The sequence below is a fragment of the Rattus rattus genome, chromosome 5, assembly GCF_011064425.1.
Source record: "Rattus rattus isolate New Zealand chromosome 5, Rrattus_CSIRO_v1, whole genome shotgun sequence".
Classification (NCBI taxonomy): Eukaryota; Metazoa; Chordata; class Mammalia; order Rodentia; family Muridae; genus Rattus; species Rattus rattus.
The window spans coordinates 64,858,896-64,875,780 of NC_046158.1; the positions used below are offsets into that span (position 1 = coordinate 64,858,896).

Here is a 16,885-nt window from a genome sequence, read left to right on the forward strand (position 1 = left end):
TTTTCATGTCTTTTCTATGAATGCAACCCACTGAGTTTAATTAGGGTTGCTTGAATAAGCATGGGAGGGAAGATTATAGGAACACTGGCAACTAACCAGTAAATACACTACTGAAGAAAATTACTCCTCCCTCAGAGCAGCCACTGACTTTACCGATGGCTCCTCAGGGAGGGATGGGGCCTCATCAGTCCAACCCCCACAACGGAATGTTGACAGGCCCCGTCTTTTGTGTAGGTAACCACAGCTATGATCTCATCAAAGCAGCCACCACATTGTATGTCCAGGAGGCAGTTTTTACAGCATTCCTCCCTATTCATCTCTTACATTCTTTCTTATATTATAGATATTTTGAATATGTGAGGAAAATGACTCTTAACATCAAGTTCCCCAAAACATATTTCACTCATTCCATAGACTAGGCTAGCCGTAAACTCACAGAGATCTACCTGCATCTATCTGCCTTCTGTGTGCTGAGGGTCAAGATGTGAGCCACCAAGCCCAACAACAGGTATTCTTTTTAAAAAGATTTTTAAAAGTGTGTGTGTGTGTGTGTGTGTGTGTGTGTGTGTGTGTATACTCGCGCGCGCACAGGCAGAGATTTGCACACAGGAAAGCGCACATAGCTTACAGAAAACAGCCTTGCTAGGGGAGTGACGAACGCAGGATTAGACAGGGAAAATTGAACTGAAATTGTGGGGACCAGGACCTTATACTTCATCTGGATTCACTAAAATGTGTCCACTGAGTGCAGACATAATTCCCATTCACCAACTGTAGAACACAGGAGTTAGCAAGGCTTTAGGGGAGACTTGAAATCAGTGAGATTTAGAAGAGTAACAGTAAAAATGGAAAAATTAAAGATGCTAAAATGATCAGTTAACTGAAGGTTGAAGTAGGAAGGGTGTCTCTCTATAAGCTCAGACACAGTTCAATGTACAGAAACAGAAGCATAAAGCTAGAATTGCTGGTAGTGGGAAACATGGTTGCAGGGCAAGTTGTCTTTTGTGGGGAGTAGTGGCATCAAGACAGTTTCTGTTTTGTGTAGCCCTGGCTGTCCTGGAATTCACTATAATCCAAGCTGCCCTTTAACTCACAGAAACCCACCTACCTCCTCCTCCTGAGTGCTGGGATTAAAGGGGTGGGCCCCCACACTTGGCTGCCTTTTGATTTGAGCCAGGGTTTTAGGCAGCCTCAGGCTGGCCTTGATCTTGACATAGATTGGAGGATAATCTTGAACTCCTGATTTACTTGCTTCCTAAAGTTGCTGTTGTGTACGACTATGCCCACTCAACCTGACTTCAGAGTAAGCTAAGTGAGAAAGATGTGGGCAGTTACAATCACGAAATATTCATCAAGGCCAAGGGAATTGTAATTGCTGGGGCAGGGGCAGAATTACGGAACTGCACAATGTTATGATTCTGATGAAGTTGCCAAGGAACGTGTTCAGTTGTAAGCCTGAAGTTGTGTTTATTTATTTATTCATTGACAGACTATTCATTGACAGACAAAGTCTCAGTATCTAGACCCAGCTGGCTTTGAATGATCAATCCACTTTCTTCAACCTCCAGAACACTAACCGATCCCAGAGAAAAATTAAAGAACAATTATTTGCACATTTGCAAATTGTACTGCATTTTGATAGCCTCAGAGGGTTGCAGCATTAATGTTTAATTTAATGCACCCGACCCGTGTCGATCCGGGTGGCAAGTGCCTGTAATTCCTAGTACTCGGGAGTACTAGGGGCGGGAGGATAAGAGTTCAAGGCCCACCTAAGCTAAAAAGGGAGCTGCCATCTCAAAACACACATGTGTATGTGGGTATGTAAAAAAAAAAATGTCTCCCAAAAATGCTAACACAAAAGATCCCTCTCCCGTTCACTTTTCCTCCTTGTTTCGCTGATCGATGAAGAGGTTGGGTAACAACTTACAAGCCAACACTCTGACGGAGGGGAAGGTGACCGCTAGCTGCTAGTGTGCTTGTCAGGCCTCTTCCCTCGCCGCCCGTCCCCGCCCGTTTTTCAAAATGAAAACACACACGGCCCCGCCCCTGCTCTAGGCGGTCGAGAAAGGGCGCCGCCGCCGCCGGCTCCAAAATGACCGCTAGTGGAGGCATCTTCCTCCCGCTTCAGCCTCTCTCTCGCGGTGAAAAGCCACAAACGATCCTCAGACCCATGGTCCTCGGCCAGCGAAAGTCTCACAGGCCCGCCCTGCGCCACACCCCCGGAAGTGACGTCGACGTGACCCGCCCTTGTCCCGTCGGGCCTCGCGACGCGCGGGAAGATGGCGGCGGCGGGATCCCTGGAACGGAGCTTCGTGGAGCTGAGCGGCGCTGAACGCGAAAGGCCCAGGCACTTTCGGGAATTCACAGTGTGCGACATTGGTACGGAAAGGGCTTGGGAGAATGGGAGCCACCGCTTTCCCTCGGGCTCCCCAAGTAGGCCTTTGGTCTCCCCTGGTTTATCCAAGTCCACATGCCTAAAGCCTGTGCATCATAGCTTGTCTTGTGCCTGACTTCTTTCTCCCTTTTCCACCTATTATTGTATGCACTGTCAGTCCCTTGCACTCTGCTTCCTCAGCACTCTTCAGTGCCTGTCATCCCCAGAGAACCACGTGTGCAAGCCGACCACATTCATTTTGTAGGGACTGCAAATGCTGCGTTTGGAGCAGTGAAATACAGTGAGAGCGCAGGAGGCTTCTATTATGTGGAAAGTGGCAAGTTATTCTCCATCACCAGAAACAGGTTCATTCATTGGTAAGTGCTACGTTCCCTCTTCTCCTACAGATGTGTAAGGTTGTCTGATGTATCAGTATTTGTGCCTGTTCCAAATTTTTGCGTCTAGCAGTAATCCACACATAGGAAAAGAGAACCAGTGTCTCCCTGTTTGCGTCAGAATCAGTTCTAGAAGTATTCTTGTAGCTGGATAAAACTAAAGGAATGTAGTCAAGATAAAACACTGAAAACCCATTTTAGCCATGAATTCAAATTATCATTATAGTCTTTGAAGCTTCATTCAGTTGATGAGATTAAGTCGTACATGGTGCTGAGTACTAGGAAATGGTGCAAGATGTTGTAGCTATATAATAGTAGACATATAGTGGATGCCACTTTTGTTGTCCCAGTTTCACACACAAAGAAGACATTAAAGATATAACGTAGATATATAAATACAGACTTTCATGCCTCAGAGAAAAGTCTTGGAGACTATAAGAAGCAAATGGGACAATCATATGTGATTGGCAGGGGAGGGGAGGGGAGGGGAGGGTCACAGTTTAACAGATCCAAAGGATCAAAAAAGTTAGCTAAGCATGGGCAAAGATGGATCAAGTAGATACCATGGAAGGGAATGGACAGAACTTGAGAGCTGGGTTAGAGGGGAGTCGGGAGTCCAGGTTACCGAGAATGTGAATATCGAAGAAAGACTGAAAGGAGGAGGATGGATGCAGAAAGAATCCCACTCTAAGAAAGCCAGGATCAGTGTTCTAACTGAAAGAGACCTGGTTTGGGGGACAAGGATGCAGATGGCGGTTGTAAGGTGATGGGAAGGGACTCCTGCACCTTGGAGATATCTTCTTGAATCTGTCAAAGATCTGGCCTTTGGGGGACAAGGATGCAGATGGCGGTTGTAAGGTGATGGGAAGGGACTCCTGCACCTTGGAGATATCTTCTTGAATCTGTCAAAGATCTGGCCTTGTTTAAGCATAGTATGTTATGTGTCTTTGGGTTTCTATTGCTGTGAAGAGACACCATGACCACAGCACCTCTTATAAAGAAAAGCATTTAACAAGGTTTGCTTACTGGTTCAGATGGTTAGTTCATTGTCATCTTGGTGGAAAGCATGGTGACACATAGACGTTCGTAGTGCTAGAGAGGTAGCTGAGAATTCTACCTCTGGATCAGCAGACAGCTGAGTAAAGGAATGAGCTACTGGGTCTGGTTCAAGCTTCTGAAACCTTAAAGCCCAGTGCCGTGACAGTTCTTCCAACAAGTCCACCCCTTCTGACCCCACTCTCTAAGCTTTCAAATATATGAGTCTGTGGGTACCATTCTTTTTTTTTTTTTTTTTTTTTTTTTTTTTTTTTCGGAGTTGGGGACCCAAACCGGGGCCTTTGACTTGCTAGGCAAACGCTCTACCGCTGAGCTAAATCCCCAACCCCAGTGGGTACCATTCTTAATCAAACTACCATGGTATGAATTATCATTTAAGTTATATGACCTGCCGTGAGTAATTTTTGTCCATTTTTTTTTAAAGAATAGCAACACAAAAAGCTCTTGGTGTTTTTGTTTGTTTGTTTGTTTTAATATGAATATGAAATATTCATTCTCTTCAGACACACCAGAAGAGGACATCAGATCTCATTACAGATGGTTGTGAGCCACCATATGGTTGCTGGGAATTGAACTCAGGACCTCTGGAAGAACAGTCAGTGCTTTTAACCACTGAACTATCTCTCCAGCCCTGGTGTTTTATGCTGCTTTAAACTATTTCCTGCTAGGTTATCTATCCCATAGTAAGAATCAATAAATTTTTAGAACTTTTACTCTTATGAATAGAAAAACCTAGATTTATTCAAAACTTTTTTCCTTTCCTCTGCTGTGAGTAAAGTCAGTCACCTGAGTCAAAAATAGCACCACAGTTTACATTAAGATACCAGGGCTGAATTTCAGTAAAATGAGTCAAGATGAGAAACTTTTAGATGGGACGTCTCCTGTCATTCTCAAGGGAACAGTTGATTAATGACACTTGACACATACTTAAAAGAAGCCAAATAAATTGGACAAGAAAAATGAAAAGAATTTGAAATGATAAAAGTTCCAAGAAAGTTCATGTGCATGAGTGTTTTAGCTGCGTGTATTTGCGTGCACCACATGCATGCAGGCCTGGTACTGCTGAAGACCAGAGAGGTTGCCTGGGTCCCCGGAACTGGAGTTATGGGTGGTCGTGAACTGCCATGTTGGTGCTTGGATTCAAACGTGAATCTTTTGAAGGAACAACTGGTGCTCTTAATCATTTAACCAAGTTTCTAGCCCCCAAATTGTTAACTTTTTGTTTGTGTTGGGGGTCAGGGAGAGAGAGAATGCCTCACTATGTATTTCTGACTGGTGTGGAACTCGCCGTGTAGCCAAACTGGCTTACTCACAAAGACCTGTCTGCCTTTGCCTCCAGATTGCTAGTATTAAAGATATGGGCTGTCATATGCAGCTGACTAAACAGTATTAATAAAAAGATATATTTCTTCAAAATGAGCAGAGGGATAAAACTAAAGGCTAAAAGTTAAGGAGAATAAGTTGGTTGGCTTTTTTATTTAAATTTTAGTCTTGATTGTTGATTCAAGAAAAAATTCATTTTATCATTCTGAAGTCAGTGTGATCTTTTAAAATGTTCTTCATGCTTTTAAAAGGCATAGTATTTGCATATAATCTGCATGTCCAACATACTTTAGTTCATTTCTAGCCCACTTTTTTTGTTTTGTTTTTTCTTGGATTTTTTTTTATTTACATTTCAAATGTTATTCCCTGTCCCAATTTCCTGTCTATAAGCTCTATATCCCCTTCCCCTCCCCATCTATAAGGGTGTTTCCCTCCCCATCCACTCCCATACACACATCCCCCTATACTGGGAGGTCCAGCCTTGGCAGGATCAAGGGCTTCTTCTTCCATTGGTGCCCAAAAAGGCCATCCTCTGCTACATATGCAGCTGGAGCCACGGATCAGTCCATGTATAGTCTTTGGGTAGTGGTTTAGACCCTGGGAGCTCTGGTTGGTTAGCATTGTTGTTCTTATGGGGTCTCAACTGCTTTAACTCCTTTAATCCTTTCTCTAATTCCTTCAATGGGGGGGGCAGTTCTCAGTTCAGTGATTTGCTGCTAGCATTCACCTCTGTATTTGACATGCTCTGCTAGCCCACTTTTGATGCTATATATGATGTTAATATTGTATAAATAATTGTGATTTGATGCTTTATATGATGTTAATACTGTGTATAGGAGGATGGTGAGAAGAAAAAAGAATGGAGGTACAAGCAAGTTGTATGTTTGTTTTCCTGGGTGTTTTTAGTTTGTGGCTAGTTGAGTTTGCAGGTATAGAGCCTGTGGGTTTATAGGGGCAGCTGGGGTCTGAGGAGAAAGGGTCATTTTGGTTCAGGTCCTGGTCCAGAATTGATCTATTCTTCCTTTGGTCCTGTGACCTCACCTCTTAAAGGTCCTACTACATCCCAGTACTGCTCTGAGGACTAAACCTTTAACACATAAGACTTTGGAAGACATTCAAGATCCAAACTAGCATCATACATGTTGACATAGACCAGTTAGTAGATACTAAAAAGATGTTTAAAAATGACAAGTTCTGGGGTTGGGGATTTAGCTCAGTGGTAGAGCACTTGCCTAGCAAGCGCAAGGCCCGGGGTTTGGTCCCCAGCTCCGGAAAAAAGAAAAAAGAAAAAAGAAATGACAAGTCCTGGGTTGAAGAGATGGCTCAGTGGTTAAGAACACTGACTATTCTTCCAGGAATCCTGAGTTCAATTCCCAGCAACCACAAGGTAACTTACAACCATCTATTAGGATCTGATGCTCTCTTCTGGTGTGCTTGAAAACAGCTACAGTATATTCATATAAATAAAATAAATAAACCTTTAAAAAAAGAAAAAAAAAAGACAAGTTCTTAGAAGGCAAAAGTGAATAGACAGAATAAGAGAAAGTGGCAGCATCTGTGATGGACACAAAGGACAGCACAGGCAGCAGAGGGTAATTAGAATTATATGAATTTAAATTCAGACAGAGGATTCTCAGCGAAACAGTTTGGTTCCTGTGTTGCAACTTGGATTTGAACAAAGCCCCCACCTTGCTCTATCTCCCTGCTGCCAGTTGTATTTGTATCTCATCAGACAGCATTTATTGAATGTCAGCTCTGATTCAGACACTTTGCTGGATTTGCAGATATCTAAGTATATGTGGCACTTCCTCTGCACTCAAATTGCTTACTGCCATTTATTCAGAAGCTGTCTTTGAAAAGGACTAGGAAGGAAGTTGGACTGGTTTTATGTAGTGAAGAGACTAACCTTGATATGCTCAACATGCAGTTATTTTTATATTTTTTAAAAATATTAAGAAATACTGACCCTTACACATAAATACAAAACTCACAAAGTTGCTGCTTTTCAAAAATTTGTTAAAAACATAATAGAAAAGGGAAATGTGCTTATTACTTTAGAAACAATTTTTGTTTGGTGGTAAATGTACATGAATACCTCATTCCTCTACAAATGACGTGTGGTTTCATTTTTATATAGTAGGATTAAGGATTAAGGAAATGGGAAGTATATTTACTATTACCATAGTGAGAGTTAGATTTTTGTTGTACTGTGTTTTATAAATCTATATAATAGATTCTTAGCAATTTTTTTTTTTTTCCGGAGCTGGGGACCAAACCCAGGGTCTTGTGCTTCCTAGGCAAGCGCTCTACCACTGAGCTAAATCCCCAACCCCTATAATAGATTCTTAAATGGAAAGGTGGTCCAAGCCAGACATGGTGGTGCATTCCTTTAATCCCAGCACTCAGGAGGCAGAGGCAAGCGAATCTTGTTGAGTTTGATGTAGTGACAGGCAGGGATATGTAGAGAGACTCTGAAAAGGGTGTAGGTTCAAGCTGAATTGTCTAATCTTTTCAAATTGGGAGAGTTCATTTATATACTTTTATACACTTTATTGCAGCGGTCATTGAGGGAAAAAAGACTTTAAACAAATCTGTCTTTGTTCTAACAGGAAGACTTCCGGGGATACATTGGAGCTGGTGGAGGAATCACTGGACTTAAATTTGTTGAATAATGCTGTTCGCCTAAAATTCCAAAATTACAGCCTCTTACCCGGTGGGGTTCATGTCTCTGAGACCCAGAATCATGTGATAATCTTGATATTAACCAATCATACAGTACACAGATTAATTTTACCACACCCATCCCGTATGTACAGAAGCGTAAGTTAATTGTTGTGTGCATTAACTTGTTTCCCATATTATGATATCACAGATTGAAGACTAGAATGATTTCTTTGAAATGGAAAAAATAGATTTGTTAGACCTTACAAAGCATACTTTATAGTGACTGTTTGAAATAATTAGGTTGGGGTGTTATTTAGTCAGAGAGCACTTGCTAGTGTAAACAAAGCCCTGGGTTCCAGCCTCATAAATTGAGTTTGTGCCTGTAATCCCACTGCTTAGGAGGTGGATATAGAAAGATTGGAAGTTTAAGATCATCCTGAAGTTCACAGCCAGCTTGGGCTATATGAGACCCTGTCTCAATAATAAAAGAGCAGACATTTTAAGTTGATAAAATAGTTTTCATTAGGTACTACAGTACACATCTATAATCCTAGTAAGAGGGTCTGACACAGGAGAATTTCTTATCTCAGAGCAGTCTCAGCCGTACAGAGGAAGTTCATGACCAGCCGGGGCTATGTAATGACAACCTGACTGGCAAGGAAGAGAGGAAGCTTTTGTCTTGTCCTCAACAATTTTTTTAAGATTTATTTTATGTGTATAACTGTTTTGTCTGCATGTATGTAAGTGCACCACATGCATGCAGTGCCTGCAGGAGCCAGAGGGTATCAGATACCCTAGAACTGGAGTCAGGCAATTGCGGGCCACTATGTAGTCGCAGGGAACAAAGCCCAGGTCCTCTTCAAGAGCCACAGGTGCTTATAACCACTGGGCTGTCCTCTCAACCCCTCGACATTTTTTTCAATAAACATTTTTGAAAGGAAATAAACATAATTGAAAGGAACTAAAAACAATTCAGGTACTCTCAAAATATGCTTTCTCATTACAGGAGCTGGTAACTGAAAGTCAGATGCAATCAATATTTACTGACATTGGAAAAGTTGATTTCAAAGATCCTTGCAACTATCAGTTAATTCCAACAGTGCCTGGACTGTCCCCGAGTTCCACCACTTCTGCAGCCTGGCTTAGCAGTGATGGGGAGGCTCTGTTTGCTCTACCGTCTGCTTCTGGTGGCATCTTTGTTCTTAAGCTGCCTCCTTATGACATACCTGGTGAGTATGGGAACTGAGTATGAGTCAGTCATCAATGCTGACACTGAAGCATTGTCAGTGTAGGGTTAAATCTGTACTGTGTCTGCCTTCATTATTGCTTGCTCGGTCCCTGCTGCTTTACCTTTCTTTATTCAGTGGATGAGGGACCAGGATGGATACTGGGTGTGGAAAAACAGAAATATATAAAGTAACTATTCTGAGTCTAACAGAGACGGATTACTAGTTTCCCACCCTCATATTGAAGAAGTGTATTTAAAACAAATGAGTTTTGGAACCAAGTTTGACAACTGATCCCTGTTCTAAGTCACCATTAGACCATTGTATCTTGCCTGCATTATAATGTCCTAAATGTCTTCAGATCTGCCCTCCCATTTCAGGAACTTCTTGGGCAGATTGATATATTAATCATTAGTAATCAGACAGTGGTAGTGCATGCCTTTAATCCTAGCACTTGGGAGGCATAGGCAGGTGGATCTCTGAGTTTACAGAGTGAGTTCTAGGACACCTAGCACTATACAGAGAAACCCTGTCTCCAAAAACAAAACAAACAAAAATTGGTTGGGGGACTAGCAAGATGGCTCAGCAGTTAAAAAGCACTGGCCACTTTTCCATTTCTAAGGCATTCACATACCAGCTCATAGCTATAACTCCCATTTCCACAGGATCTGGTGTCCTCCTCTGGACTTGAGGGGCATCAGGCATGCAGGTGGTGTGCATATACATGTGCAGGCAAAGCACCCATATATGTAAATACATTTTAAAAAACAAACTCATTTCCTCACTTGCCCTCTACCAACTACATGCCCTTTTGTAGTTTTTTAAAGGCATGAGACATATTCCGATATTTTAATTCCTCGTCAATGTTTTTAGTTCTTGATTGTATCTCCATATTGAGGTCTTCTTTGACCATCCTTTTGGAAATCCAACCTTCATCCAGACATGCCAGCAATACTCATTTAAGGCTCATGAGGGCAGTTGTTCATTGACCAGTGAATCTCCAGCACCTAGATCATCTGCCACAGTACCCAGTGAGTGAGAAAATATGAGATGACTGGGCAGTGGTGGCGCACACCTTTAATCCCAGCGCTCAAGAGGCAGAGGTAGGTATCTCTCTGAGTTTGAGGACAGCCAGGGCTACACACAGACCCTGTCTCAAACCTCCCTCCCCCAAAAACAAGAAGAAAAGAAAATATGAAACGATTCTATTGAGTGGAAGAATATGCTGCTGTCTGCAAATGGCAAGCCGTTTCTCCTAAGAATATAAAAAAATGTCGTTTTATTTATTCTTATTTACGGCATTTGTAGCATTGAGTTTCCCTAGGTTAAAACCAGGAGGTTTCTTGGGTATCGTTGCAGGGATAGCATCAGTTGTGGAACTGAAACAGAGTTCAGTGATGCAGCGGTTACTCACAGGCTGGATGCCCACAGCTATAAGGTAAGTTGCTGCTATAAATATTTTTTGGGAGATATATACCCCCTTTTGCATCTTAATATCTATTGGGAGTTTCTACCCCACTTCTGCCTGTTTTGCTCCCAAGAAAATGACAAAGAAACACTAATTTATTAATAAGCTTTCGGTTCTATGCTGGGCAGGTTCTTCTTCCACACTGTTAAAACCCACATGAATGCTCTGTAACTGGCCAAATTAGTGTCTCCTGGGTAGCCTCTGCTATAGTCATCTGTCCTCAGAGTGAACTTCTGTGCTCCTTGTCCATCCTAAGTAATGACAGCCTCCTCTTCCTCTTCCTCTTCCTCTTCCTCCTCCTCCTCCTCCTCGTGGTCCCTAGAAGAGACCCCTCTACTCAATCTCAAGTCCTGCCTTCCTCTCTCCCCTGCCCAGCCACAAACTCTAGCCTTTTGTTAACAAATCAGAGGTTATTGTGGAACATTCTTCATAGCACATTGGTCAGTACAATGCCCATGTCCAGTCTGCAATCTGATCTTGGGACACAGAACTCAACATCTAAATATAAAATGCATAAGACTAACCCCAACAGTAAGTTGTGTCCTGCAAGAAATCAAAGGGCTCAAGTTGTACTCCTGTGTTACTGCCTCCAGCTGTATTTCATGGCATATTCTGCACTGAGCACAAGAGTGCATAGCCTGATGTCTTGCCTAAGGAAAGCCACACTCCAGAATCTGCCTTATTTGCAGATTGTCCTACACTTTGACGCCATTGCTGTGTCCTGACTTAACCAAATTCAGGTTTCTGTAAGGTGGCTAGAGTAGAGAATACAAGATGGCCCAGAGGGTTAAGGCGCTGGCTGGAGAGCCTGACATCCAATGATCTATTGCATGTCCCACGTGCTGGAGGGAAGAAAACCAGCCACTGTGCTGTCCTCAGACCTTCATACATGACCCCTATGTGCTCTCTTTCTTTTGTGTTCTCGTTCTCTTTCTCTCTCTCTCTGACATACATAAACAATTAAGAGGTGTTATTTTTATAAAGATCTAATAAGCCTAGTGTGCTTACACACACCTTAAATCCTAGCATTTAGGAGGCAGGTGGATGTCTGCGAGTTTAAGCTAGCCAAAGCTACAAAATATCTCCAAACCAACCAAACAAACAAAAACGGTGAGATAGCTTAATGTAGGACGTTTCTCAACCAATAGAAAAGGAATCACTTTTGTGATATAGTCCATATTCTATTTTATGGTAATAATGAGCATAAACTACGTAGAAATTTATTTGTCTTATATCAGCATATTAAGTTCATGTTCTTTCTGCTAAGAATATCCATTTACAATTTTATTTTGCCTATTAAATCACAAATTCTAATGATCCACTTATTTGCACTAGTGAAAAGTCTAAAGTCTGTCCTTTGTTTTTAGGGGTGACCATGGGCCTTCAGATCGTGCCCTGAGTCTTGCTGTTCATTGTGTTGAACATGATGCCTTTATTTTTGCCCTATGTCAGGATCATAAACTACGGATGTGGTCTTATAAGGTAAGTACTACATTTATGATTGGTGTAAGTTAAAATGTGAGTGTGAAGTATGGAAGGATTGAAATCAATCCTGCTTCATTTAGAGATGATTAGATCGTTTGGGTTGAAAACAATATACTTTCAGATCTTGAATTAACATTTTCCTATTTTTTATTTGGGGCCTTATATGAGTTAAAAGGGTAATATAAGACACAGTCTTCGCTTAATGGCAACAACTGTTTGAATTTTTTTCTTAAGTTTATTTTATGTGTATGACTGTTTTGCCTATATGCAAATACGTAATTCATGTATCCTTGGTGTCTGTGGATGTCAGATCCTCTGAAACTGGAGTTAACAGATGGTTGTAATCCGCACAACTGTTATTAAAATTTATGTTGGGGCTGAAGAGATGGCCCTGGCTAACAGTAGTTATCAACACTGGCTGCTCTTCCCAAGGGTTGAAGTTCAATTCCCAGAATCCATATGGTGGCTCATAACTGCCTGTTACTTCATTTCCAAGCAATCCACCACCTTCTTTGGTTTCCAAAGGCACTAGGCACATAGGTATACACTAATACATGGAGGCAAAACATCCACACACATAAAATTAAGAAAAAAATTAATGCATGTTGATGATTTTCAAGATCCGGGGGGTTGGGTGGGGAGCTGGTACTGTTTTTTTTGTTTTGAGACAAGGTCTTGCAGGGTAGCTCTGGCTCACTTGGAACTCACAAAGATCCAGCTGCCTCTGCCTCCCAAATTCTAGGATTGAATGTATGTGCCTCTGCCAGACTTTTTGAAAAGTTAAGGATGTATTTCTAGCTGCAGTATTCTTAGAACATCACTTATCAACTTCTCTTGGGCAGGACCAAATGTGCCTGATGGTGGCTGACATGCTGGAATATGTCCCTGTAAACAAAGACCTTCGGCTCACTGCAGGAACAGGACATAAGTTACGGCTTGCGTATTCCCCTTCCATGGGGCTCTACCTAGGAATATACATGCATGCTCCAAAACGAGGACAGGTATGAAATAGTGTGTGTGTGTGTGTATGCCTGTCTGTCTGTGTCTATGTGTGAGTCTGTGTGTGTGTGTGTCTGTCTGTCTGTCTGTGTCTGTGTGTGAGTCTGTGTGTGTGTGTCTGTGTATTGATTTGGGGAAATATCAGGCTCATTGAGTCGACTTAAATTTTGCTTAAAATATTAAGTTATTGGAAGGGAGATTGGGTTTTGTGGGGATACATGAATTAGAACATTGGTAAGGAGTGGTAAGGATTAAAGGGAAGTTTAAAGGGAAGTTAGATTTGAAAATCTAGGTGAAGAAGATAAAACTGCTAAAAAGGAATGCAGGTGTTAGTGTGTTAGGAAGTAGTTTTGGTAAAATTAATGTTTAGAAATATTTGTTCACCACCCAGATCCTGGTGGTGTTTATGGGTGAGGCATACAGAGTGTATACAATAGTGTAATCAAATAGTAAAGAGCTGTTTGTTGTGTGTTTGGCATGGTAGTATGCATTCTACATAGCAGCACTTGAACAGGCTTACTGTACTCCTATCAGACAGAGGATGTGTCTCCCTTACTTACTGGAGCTCTGATGCCCCATGCTAGGTTTTTGTCCTGCTTAGAAGTCTGGTTGGGCTCTGCTGTCCTTTCCCTGTTTGAGCCCTGAGACGCTACCCCCATTCTCCACTGTGAATGTTCTCATAACAGGGCTTAGTGGGTAAAGATACTGTGCCTTCATCAAGCCTGACAACCTGAATTAGATCTCCAGGATATAACACAGTAGAAGAGAACCTCCTTAAAATTCTTCTCTGTGTGACATGCACATGTTACAACACACATGAATGCTAAGAAAATAAGAGATTAAATTAATAAAATTAAATAAGCCTGGGGTTGTGATAAATATTTAATCCCAGCATTCAGAAGACTGGGACAAGAGGATTATCATGGTTTTAAGGACACACTAAGGGACATCATAAAACTGTCCAGAAGAAAAAAATGGAGTAAACTCATTTTTTGTTACAAGTCATTTGAGAAACTCATGCACTCAACTGGAATTTTCTGGATTTTGTTGTTTTGTTTGGGCTACATTCTACAATGCATATTTTACTTGAGTATGCACTTTTGTAATGGTAGACATATAACAGGAATTTTTTTAATAAAACATTTATTTTTACTATAACATACCACAATGAATAGGTGAGTTCTAATTCTTTAGCGAGTTATTGTGGTCTTAAGTTCTATTGTGGTTTTTGTTCTTTTTTGAGACAGACTCTGTGTAGTATCACTGGCTGAACTGGAACTCAGAGATCCACCTGCCAAGTGCTGGGATTAAAGGTGTGCAACACTTTTTATTTTTGGTCTTCATACATGCTACATATTCACACTGTCATTGAACTATACCTTCATCCCCTATGTAGATCTTTTTATTTTTTAAGATTTACTTTTGTGTGTACATATGTGTTTGTGTGAGTATACACATATATGTGTAAAAGTGCCATGGAGTCTAGAAGATGTCGGGTCCTTTGGAGCTGGAATTATGTGTTAATGAGATGTCTGGTGCGAGTGATGGGGCCCAGTCTCCTTAAGTCTTCTTACCTGCCAGGCTATCTCCAGCTCCCCCCACATGTCATATACTTATTTTTCCCAGAAGACGATTCAGTGTTTATTTTTTTTCCCTTAAAGCTTGCTTGTGACGCTGGGACTATAGCTTAGCAGTAAAACTACCTACAATGAGTAAAGTCCTAGGTTCTAATCCCCACTACTGGGGAAACAAAAAAAAATTATAATTTTCTCCTTCTAAAAAGTTTTTTTAAAGCCAGGCAGCACATGCTTTTCATCCCAGCACTTAGAAGGCAAGGATGGGCAAATCTGAGTTTGAGGCTAGCCTGGCCTACATAGTTCCAGAGCTATATCAAAAGATCTTGTCTCAAAAAGCTTTTTTTAAAAAAGTGGTTATAGGAGAGTGGTAACCAGACAGCTAAATGAGTACCAGTGTTTGCAGCCATGCCTGACAGCCTGGGTTTGGTTTCCAGAACCTATACAATAGAGACAACCAATTCTTGCAGGTTGTCCTCCATGCACACTTGAATCCTCATATATACACACATACACTAAATGTATATAAAAAAAAAAAAAAAAATAGGGTTGGGGATTTAGCTCAGTGGTAGAGCACTTGCCTAGCAAGCGCAAGGCCCTGGGTTCAGTCCTCAGCTCCGGGGGGAAAAAAAAACAAGAAAAAAAAGAAGATGAGGAGGCATGTCAGGTCCCTCTTTTTAAAAAAAAAGTTAACTTACTGTGAGTAGTTGCCTACCTGTGATAGAAGGCACGGAGCATTACATTGTCAGTGCACAGTGAATTTTCTTTAGTAAAAATTGTCAAAAATACTATTTATAAGTATCTTATGCCTTAATTTGTTTCTTTTTTTTTTTGTCTTTTCCTCCAGTGTAAGGGATTGAACCCAAGGCCTTACACATTTAAGGCAATGATTCTACACTGAACTAAACCTAGCCTTCAACTGCCATTTAAGAAAAACACTTTTATATGTTTATATATAATTTATACATAGTATTTGTTTTGTATATTGTGTATTTTAAATTTGTGTGTGTGCACGCGCTTGTGTGCACTACATACATGCAGGAACCTGTGGATACTAAAAGAGGGCATTAGATTGTTGGAACTGGAGTAGTAGGAAGTGTGTGGGTGCCTGTGTATGTGCAGTGTGCAATTGGGCACTCATAAACACTGAGGATCAAACAGGGTGCCATATCTTGGTTTCTAAAGTAGTAGTCATAGACTCAGAGTGGTTATTGCAAGGCAGTACGACTGGAGTGTGAGGGATTGACAGTATGAGAGGAGCTGTTTATTGGGAGTAAAGTTTCAGTTTTGCAAGATATAGAGTCCTGCATATGAGTAGCACAGCAATGTCAATATATATAAACTGCATTCTTAAAAATGGTTAAGATAGGGGTTGGGGATTTAGCTCAGTGGTAGAGCGTTTGCCTAGGAAGCGCAAGGCCCTGGGTTCGGTCCCCAGCTCCGAAAAAAAGAACCAAAAAAAAAAAAAATGGTTAAGATAGTGACTTTGTTATATTTTAGTTAAGTCTGGTGGCACACACCTTTATTCCCAGCACTTGGAGACAGGGGAATTGTGAGTTCTCTCCATAGAAGAATAACATGTTGATTATATGAAGTGACGAACTTTTAACTTGTTTTTCAACAGTTCTGCATTTTCCAGTTGGTGAGCACCGAGAGCAGTCGCTATAGTTTAGATCACATCTCTTCACTGTTCACTTCTCAGGTAAGTTAAACCGTCCTGTGCATTTCACACAGGCACAGGAAGGAAATGTTGGCTATAGCCTGGTGATGTTGCTTGTTTTTGTAATCAAAGCTTTTTTTGAATCTGAGGCAGTCATTTAAACACAGGAGTTCCAAACCAACTCAACAACTTTCTGTAGTTGCCAAGTAGAATCTCACAGCAGTGAGACTGTCTCAAAATTCCTTAACCCCATTGTGTTACTGTAGACAGTTGAGAGCTCACCATATGGGTGAGAATTGAGCTAAAGTGTTTTGGGAGAGCAGTCAGTGTTCTGAACCATCTTTCCAGTCCCTCTTCATGTATGGAAACAGTTTAAGTTGGGTTTTATCAAGTTCATGTGGCATGTTGTGCTTTTATGTGTTTTGTTCTTGTCAATACAAACTTAGTCTCTGCTCCCTTTTTTCCCCTTACCTTTCCCCCTTTCTTCCTAGGAGACACTGGTCGATTTTGCCTTAACCTCAACGGATATCTGGGCCCTGTGGCATGATGCTGAGAACCAAACAATTGTGAAATATATCAACTTTGAACAGTATGGAATATAACCTTTGTCTTCCTGCTTTACCCCAGGCAGAGCCATACTGAGATGAGACCTTTGCATGTA

The 16,885-nt window shown here is 41.4% G+C and overlaps 1 protein-coding gene across 1 annotated transcript in view; it reads left to right on the plus strand.

Moving 5' to 3' along the window:
• The first annotated feature begins 2,261 nt into the window (after window positions 1-2,261).
• Window positions 2,262-16,885, plus strand: part of Nup160 (nucleoporin 160) — a 54,776-nt gene continuing 40,152 nt past the window's right edge. The window contains exons 1-9 of the mRNA XM_032903621.1: window positions 2,262-2,379; window positions 2,640-2,751; window positions 7,758-7,968; window positions 8,819-9,041; window positions 10,398-10,476; window positions 11,874-11,988; window positions 12,834-12,992; window positions 16,189-16,266; window positions 16,716-16,813. Of these exons, the coding sequence (XP_032759512.1) occupies window positions 2,280-2,379; window positions 2,640-2,751; window positions 7,758-7,968; window positions 8,819-9,041; window positions 10,398-10,476; window positions 11,874-11,988; window positions 12,834-12,992; window positions 16,189-16,266; window positions 16,716-16,813 (1,175 nt within the window). The 5' untranslated portion in view covers window positions 2,262-2,279. The remainder of the gene's footprint in view (window positions 2,380-2,639; window positions 2,752-7,757; window positions 7,969-8,818; window positions 9,042-10,397; window positions 10,477-11,873; window positions 11,989-12,833; window positions 12,993-16,188; window positions 16,267-16,715; window positions 16,814-16,885) is intronic.